A 7,648-nucleotide genomic window follows, 5' to 3' on the forward strand; every position below is an offset into this window, starting at 1 on the left:
CCTGTCCTGGGAGTGTTTGATGGGGACAGTGTAGAGGGAGCTTTACCCTGTATCTCACCGTCATTCCTGCTGCATGGGGCTGTACATGATATTAAACCTGAGGAGGTGTCTGTTGAATTATGTGCCGTAACTCCGCTCTCTTCCTCTCCCTGTCAGGTGTCTGTCCTGTGTCGGAGGACCCTACCCCTGTCACTGGTGCAAATACCGCCATGTGTGCACGCACGATGCAGGGGATTGCTCTTTCCAGGAGGGCCGAGTCAACATGACTGAGGTAAGGGGACCCTCACCAGGAAAAGGCCAGGCTTCATCTGAGGCCTAGGCCTCTGTGTTTGTGTGTGTGTGTGTGTGTGTGCGCGTCGCATGCATGTGTCTTTAGTTGTGCATTTGTAAACAGCCTCATGTTCCAGTGCAATCGGCAACCTTCAACCTGAACCGTCCCCTACAGTCGAATAGCCATCAGCCATTGGCTGCTGGTCAGCTGTGAAAGTAGAGGTCTGACGGCCTGGTAAGTGTGGCAAATGTCCTTCCCTCCATCATAAGGTCAGAAGTGGGGATGTTCGCTGATGATTGCACAATGTTCAGCACCATTCGCGACTCCTCAGATACTGAAGCAGTCCATGTCCAAATGCAGCAAGACCTGGACAATATCCAGGCTTGGGCTGACAAGTGGCAAGTAACATTCACACCACACAAGTACCAGGCAATGACCATCTCCAACAAGAGAGAATCTAACCCCTTGACGTTCAATGGCATTACCATCACTGAATCCCCCACTATCAACATCCTGGGGGTTACCATTGACCAGAAACTGAACTGGACCCAGCCAGATAAATACTGTGGCTACAAGAGCAGGTCAGAGGCTGGGAATCCTGCGGAAAGTAACTCACCCCCTGACTCCCCAAAGCCTGTCCACCATCTACAAGGCGCAAGTCAGGAGTGTGATGGGACACTCCCCACTTGCCTGGGTGAGTGCAGCTCCCACAACACTCGAGAAGCTCGACACCACCCAGGACAAAGCAGCCCCACTTGATGGGCACCCCATCCACAGACATTCACTCCCTCCACCACCGACGCACAGGGGCAGCAGTGTGTGTGTACCATCTACAAGATGCACTGCAGCAACTCGCCAAGGCTCCTTCGACAGCGCCGCCCAAACCCACCACCTCTACCACCTAGAAGGACAAGGGCAGCAGACACATGGGGAACACCACCACCTGCAAGTTCCCCCTCCGAGCCCCACACACACACCATCCCGACTTGGAAATATATCGGCCGTTCCTTCACTGTCGCTGGGTCAAAATCCTGGAACTCCCTCCCTAACAGCGCTGTGGGTGTACCTACACCACATGGGGACTGCAGTGGCTCGAGAAGGCGGCTCACCCCCCACCTTCTCAAGGGGGGCAATTAGGGATGGGCAACAAATGCAGGGCCCAGCCAGCGACACCCAAATCTCATGAACGCATTTTAAACATATATGTTGTTGAGGTTTGTAGAGGAAGCAATCCAGCCAATTGTGTGTGAGGGAAGTGCTCCCTGACCTCAGGATGACCCTCCTAAATATTTTGAAGGGTTGGTATTGTTGCTTGTTCTTTATTCATTCGATCACGGATGCAGACCTCGCTGGCTAGGCCCTGCATTGAATACATGAATGCGCTAATACATTTCTCCACATTTGTCATCTTCATGAGATGGTTGATGATGACCAAATTGATAGTTGATAACTCTCCAATTTGGATATTTACCTCCTGCTAACCAGCAGACAGGCCCCGGAGTTTAGACAGGATTACAGGGCAGAACTAGGCCATTTGGCCCAGCTAGTCCATGCTGGCCCACTTAAGCCTACCCCCCCCATTCTTCCCTGAGGGTCAGTGCTGAGGGAGCGCCGCACTGTCGGAGGGTCAGCGCTGAGGGAGCGCCGCACTGTTGGAGGGTCAGTGCTAAGGGAGCGCCGCACTGACGGAGGGTCAGTACTGAAGGAGTACTGAACATCTGTCAACTCCACCCAATCTCTACAACCCTCCCCAACTGCTCCAGCCCCTAACACCTTTACTACCTGTGTCACCTCCTCCAGTCTCTACAATCCTCCCTATCTCTTCACCTCTCCCAGCCCCTACAACCCTCCCTATCTCTGTAACCTCGTCCAGCCCCTACACCCCTATCTATCTCTGTAACCTCCTCCAGCCCCTACAACCCTCCCTATCTCTGTAACCTCCTCCAGCCCCTACAACCCTCCCTATCTATGTAACCTCCTCCATCCCCTACAACCCTCCCTATCTCTGTAACCTCCTCCAGCCCCTACAACCCTCCCTATCTCTGTAACCTCCTCCAGCCCCTACAACCCTCCCTATCTCTGTATCCTCCTCCAACCCCTACACCCCTCCCTATCTCTGTAAACTCCTCCAGCCCCTACACCCCTCCCTATCTCTGTAACCTCCTCCAGCCCCTACAACCCTCCCTATCTCTGTAACCTCCTCCAGTCCCTACAACCCTCCCTATCTCTGTAACCTCCTCCAGCCCCTACACCCCTCCCTATCTCTGTAACCTCCTCCAGCCCCTACAACTCTCCCTATCTCTGTAACCTCCTCCAGCCCCTACAACCCTCCCTATCTCTGTATCCTCCTCCAACCCCTACAACCCTCCGAGATCTCTGCGCTCCTCCAATTCCGGCCTCTCGAGCATCCCCCGATTCCTATCGCTCCGCCATTGGCGGCCGGGCCTTCAGCTGCCTGGGGGTGGGCCTGAGCTCTGGAATTCCCTCCCTAAACCTCTCCATGTCTCTGTCTCTGTCTCTCTCTCTCTCCTCCTTTAAGACGCTCCTTAAAAACCGACCTCTTCGTCCGAGCTTTTCTGGGCACCCGTCCCTAATATCCCCGCATGTGGCCGGGGGCCAAGCCCCGTCCGACTCCGTCTCCTGCCAGGCACTCCGGGGACGTGAGGGGACGCGACGTAAAGGCCCTGGCCGCCCGTCTGTCCACTGTGGGAACGAGCGGGACCCTGGGAACGTCCTGGGAACTGCGGCCGGGGAAGGCTCCCGTTCCCGAGGGAGGGCCGCGCTCTATATTTAGAAACAGGAAAGGGTTAACTCTTGAGACCGGCGTGCAGTGCCTGAAGTCTGCCGTGCATCCCTTGACATTGAATAGCCCTTTGTGTGCAAGCGCGAGGGTGTTGTTGACATCCCTTTGTGCCTGTATTCCGGGAGTTCCCGCTCATTCCTGTTTCCCTCGATTAATTAGTTAAGCAGAACAAAGTTTGAGCTGTAATTAATTAGCGGAGAGAGGGTCTGCTGTCACCAGCCCATCTATCTTCAAGACTGGCCGGTGACAGTAATGCTCCCGCCATCAGCTGTCACTCCGCACCTCTGTATCCAGATTGTGGGAACGATTTTAAGAGTATTTTCAGGACATTTCACCTCACCGCTCCCAGACCCCTGCTCTCTTCAGCTAAGTGCACATTTCTGCACATTTAGCAGTTAAACACCTGCTGTTATTTCGATCCCTTTCAAGCTCAAACTCTTTAAAGGCTTTTAGTTTTCTCTCGTAAGAAGCAAAACAGGATACTCATCAGTGGGTGCCGCTCACTTTCCTCCAGTGCTGAGGGTCAGCGCTGAGGGAGCGCCGCGCTGTGGGAGGGGCAGTGCTGTGGGAGTGCCGCACTGTCCGGGGAGCAGTGCTGAGGGAGTGCCGCGCTGTGGGAGGGGCAGTGCTGAGGGAGTGCCGCACTGTCCGGGGAGCAGTGCTGAGGGAGCGCCGCGCTGTCGGAGGGTCAGTGCTGAGGGAGCGCCGCACTGTCGGAGGGTCAGTGTTGAGGGAGCGCCGCTCTGTGATAGGGTCAGTGCTGAGGGATATCCGCACTGTCGGAGGGTCAGTGCCGAGGGAGCATCGCACTGTCGGAGGGTCAGTGCTGAGGGAGCGCCGCGCTGTGGGAGGGTCAGTGCTGAGGGAGCGCCGCGCTGTGGGAGGGGCAGTGCTGAGGGAGTGCCGCACTGTCCGGGGAGCAGTGCTGAGGGAGTGCCGCGCTGTGGGAGGGTCAGTGCTGAGGGAGCGACGCGCTGTCGGAGCGTCAGTGCTGAGGGAGTGCCGCACTGTCCGGGGAGCAGTGCTGAGGGAGTGCCGCGCTGTGGGAGGGTCAGTGCTGAGGGAGCGCCGCACTGTGGGAGGGTCGGTGCTGAGGGAGCGCCGCGCTGTGGGAGGGTCAGTGCTGAGGGAGCGCCGCACTGTAGGAGGGTCAGTGCTGAGGGAGCGCCGCACTGTGGGAGGGTCGGTGCTGAGGGAGCGCCGCGCTATCAGAGGGTCAGTGCTGAGGGAGCGCCGCGCTGTGGGAGGGTCAGTGATGAGGGAGCGCCCGCACTGTCGGAGGGTCAGTGCTGAGGGGCCACTGCACTTTTTAAAATTCATTCATGGGATGTGGGCCTCGCTGGCTGGGCCCAGAATTTATTGCCCATCCCTAATTGCCCCCTTGAGAAGGTGGTGGGTGAGCCGCCTTCTTGAGCTGCTGCAGTCCGTGTGGTGTAGGTACACCCACCGCGCTGTTAGGGAGGGAGGTCCAGGATTTTGACCCAGCGACAGTGAAGGAACGGCCGATATATTTCCAAGTCGGGATGGTGTGTGGGGCTCGGAGGGGAACTTGCAGGTGGTGGTGTTCCCCATGTGTCTGCTGCCCTTGTCCTTCTAGGTGGTAGAGGTGGTGGGTTTGGGCGGCGCTGTCGAAGGAGCCTTGGCGAGTTGCTGCAGTGCATCTTGTAGATGGTACACACACTGCTGCCCCTGTGCGTCGGTGGTGGAGGGAGTGAATGTTTGTGGATGGGGTGCCGATCAAGCGGGGCTGCTTTGTCCTGGATGGTGTTGAGCTTCTTGAGTGTTGTGGGAGCTGCACTCATCCAGGCAAGTGGGGAGTATCCCATCACACTCCTGACTTGTGCCTTGTAGATGGTGGACAGGCTTTGGGGAGTCAGGAGGTGAGTTACTCTCCGCAGGATTCCCAGCCTCTGGGCTGCTCTTGTAGCCACAGTATTTATATGGCTGGTCTAGTTCAGTTTCTGGTCAATGGTAACCCCCAGGATGTTGACAGTGGGGGATTCAGTGATGGTAATGCCATTGAATGTCAAGGGGTGATGGTTAGATTCTCTCTTGTTGGAGATGGTCATTGCCTGACACTTGTGTGGCATGAATGTTACTTGCCACTAGTCAGCCCAAGCCTGGATATTGTCCAGGTCTTGCTGCATTTGGACATGGACTGCTTCAGTATCTGAGGAGTCGCAAATGGTGCTGAACATTGTGCAATCATCAGCGAACATCCCCACTTCTGACCTTATGATGGAAGGAAGGTCATTGATGAAGCAGCTGAAGATGGTTGGGCCGAGGACACTACTCTGAGGAACTCCTGCAGTGATGTCCTGGAGCTGAGATGACTGACCTCCAACAACCGCAACCATTTACTTTGTGCTCGGTATGACTCCAACCAGCGGAGAGTTTCCCCCCTGATTCCCATTAGCTCCAGTTTTGCTAGGGCTCCTTAATGTCACACTCGGTCAAATGCTGCCTTGATGTCAAGGGCAGTCACTCTCACCTCACCTCGGGAGTTCAGCTCTTTTGTCCATGTTTGAACCAAGGCTGTAATGAGGTCAGGAGCTGAGTGACCCTGAAGGAACCCAAACTGAGCATCAGTGAGCAGGTTATTGCTAAGCAAGTGCCGCTTGATAGCACTGTTGATGACCCCTTCCATTACTTTACTGATGATGGAGAGTAGACTGATGGGGCGGTAATTGGCCGGGTTGGATTTGTCCTGCTTTTTGTGTACAGGATGTTCCTGGGCAATTTTCCACATAGCTGGGTAGATGCCAGTGTTGTATCTGTACTGGAACAGCTTGGCTAGGGGCACAGCAAGTTCTGGAGCACAAGTCTTCAGTACTATTGCCAGAATATTGTCAGGGCCCACAGCCTTTGCAGTATCCAGTGCCTTCAGCCATTTCTTGATGTCACGTGGAGTGAATCGAATTGGCTGAAGACTGGCATCTGCGATGCTGGGGACCTCCGGAGGAGGCTGAGATGGATCATCCACTCAGCACTTCTGGATGAAGATTGTAGCAAAATGCTTCAGCCTTATCTATTGCACTGATGTGCTGGGCTCCTCCATCATTGAGGATGGGGATATTTGTGGAGCCTCCTCCTCCAGTGAGTTGTTTAATTATTCACCACTATTCACGACAGGATGTGGCAGGACTGCAGAGCTTAGATCTGATCCGTTGGTTGTGGGATCGCTTAGCTCTGTCTATCACTTGCTGCTTATGCTGTTTGGCACCCAAGTAGTCCTGTGTTATAGCCTCACCAGGTTGACACCTTATTTTTAGGTATACCTGGTGCTGCTCCTGACATGCCCTCCTGCACCCTTCATTGAACCAGGGTTGATCCCCTGGCTTGATGGTAATGGTAGAGTGGGGGATATGCCGGGCCATGAGGTTACAGATTGTGTTCGAGTACAATTCTGCTGCTGCTGATGGCCCACAGCGCCTCATGGATGCCCAGTCTTGAGTTGCTAGATCTGTTTGAAATCTATCCCATTTAGCAGGGTGGTAGTGCCACACAACACGATGGAGGGTATCCTCAATGTGAAGGTGGGACTTTGTCTCCTCAATGACTGTGTGGTGGTCACTCCTACCGATACTGTCATGGGCAGATGCATCTGTGGCCGACAGGCTGGTGAGAATGAGGTCAAGTATGTTTTTCCCTCTTGTTGGTTCCCTCACCACCTGCTGCAGACCCAGTCTAGCAGCTAATGTCCTTTAGGACTCGGCCAGCTCGGTCAGTAGCGATGCTACCGAGCCACTCTTGGTGATGGACATTGAAGTCCTCCACCCAGAGTACATTCTGCATCCTTGCCACCCTCAGTGCTTCCTCCAAGTGATGTTCAACATGGAGGAGGCACTGATTCACCAGCTGAGGGAGGGCGGTACAGGGTAATCAGCAGGAGGTTTCCTTGCCCATGTTTGACCTGATGCCATGAGACTTCATGAGGACCGGAGTCGATGTTGAGGGCTCCCAGGGCAACTCCCTCCCGATTGTATCCCACTGTGCCCCCACCTCTGCTGGGTCTGTCCTGCCGGTGGGACAGGACATACCCAGGGATGGTGATGGTGGAGTCTGGGACATTATCTGTAAGGTATGATTCCGTGAGGATGACTATGGTCAGGCTGTAGCTTGACTAGTCTGGGAGACAGCTCTCCCAGTTTTGGGACTAGCCCCCAGTTGTTAGTCAGGAGGACTTTGCAGGGTCGACAGGGCTGAGTTTGCCGTTGTCGTTTCCGGTGCCTGGGTCGATGCCGGGTGGTCTGTCCGGTTTCATTCCTTTTTGGTGACTTTGTAATGGTTTGGTACAACTGAGTAGCTCACTAGGGCGTTTCAGAGTCAACCACATGGCTGTGGGTCTGGAGTCACGTGTAGACCAGACCGGGTAAGGAGGGCAGATTTCCTTCCCTAAAGGGACATTAGTGAACCAGGTGGGTTTTTACAACAATCGACAATAGTTTCATGGTCAACATTAGACTTTTAATTCCAGATTTTTATTGAATTCAAATTCCACCATCTGCTGTGGTGGGATTCAAACCCAGGTACCCAGAGCATTATCCTGGGTCTCTGGATTACTAGTCCAGCAA

General features: G+C 54.7%; 1 protein-coding gene across 1 annotated transcript in view; it reads left to right on the forward strand.

Annotated features, from left to right (window-relative positions):
• LOC144677200 (plexin-A1-like) overlaps positions 1–3,065 on the forward strand; it is a 31,641-nt gene extending 28,576 nt beyond the window's left edge. The window contains exons 6-7 of the mRNA XM_078537385.1: positions 157–271; positions 2,811–3,065. Of these exons, the coding sequence (XP_078393511.1) occupies positions 157–271; positions 2,811–3,065 (370 nt within the window). The remainder of the gene's footprint in view (positions 1–156; positions 272–2,810) is intronic.
• Positions 3,066–7,648: the final 4,583 nt, after the last annotated feature.

The sequence above is a fragment of the Cetorhinus maximus genome, unplaced genomic scaffold (assembly GCF_964194155.1).
Source record: "Cetorhinus maximus unplaced genomic scaffold, sCetMax3.hap1.1 HAP1_SCAFFOLD_2297, whole genome shotgun sequence".
Taxonomy (NCBI): Eukaryota; Metazoa; Chordata; class Chondrichthyes; order Lamniformes; family Cetorhinidae; genus Cetorhinus; species Cetorhinus maximus.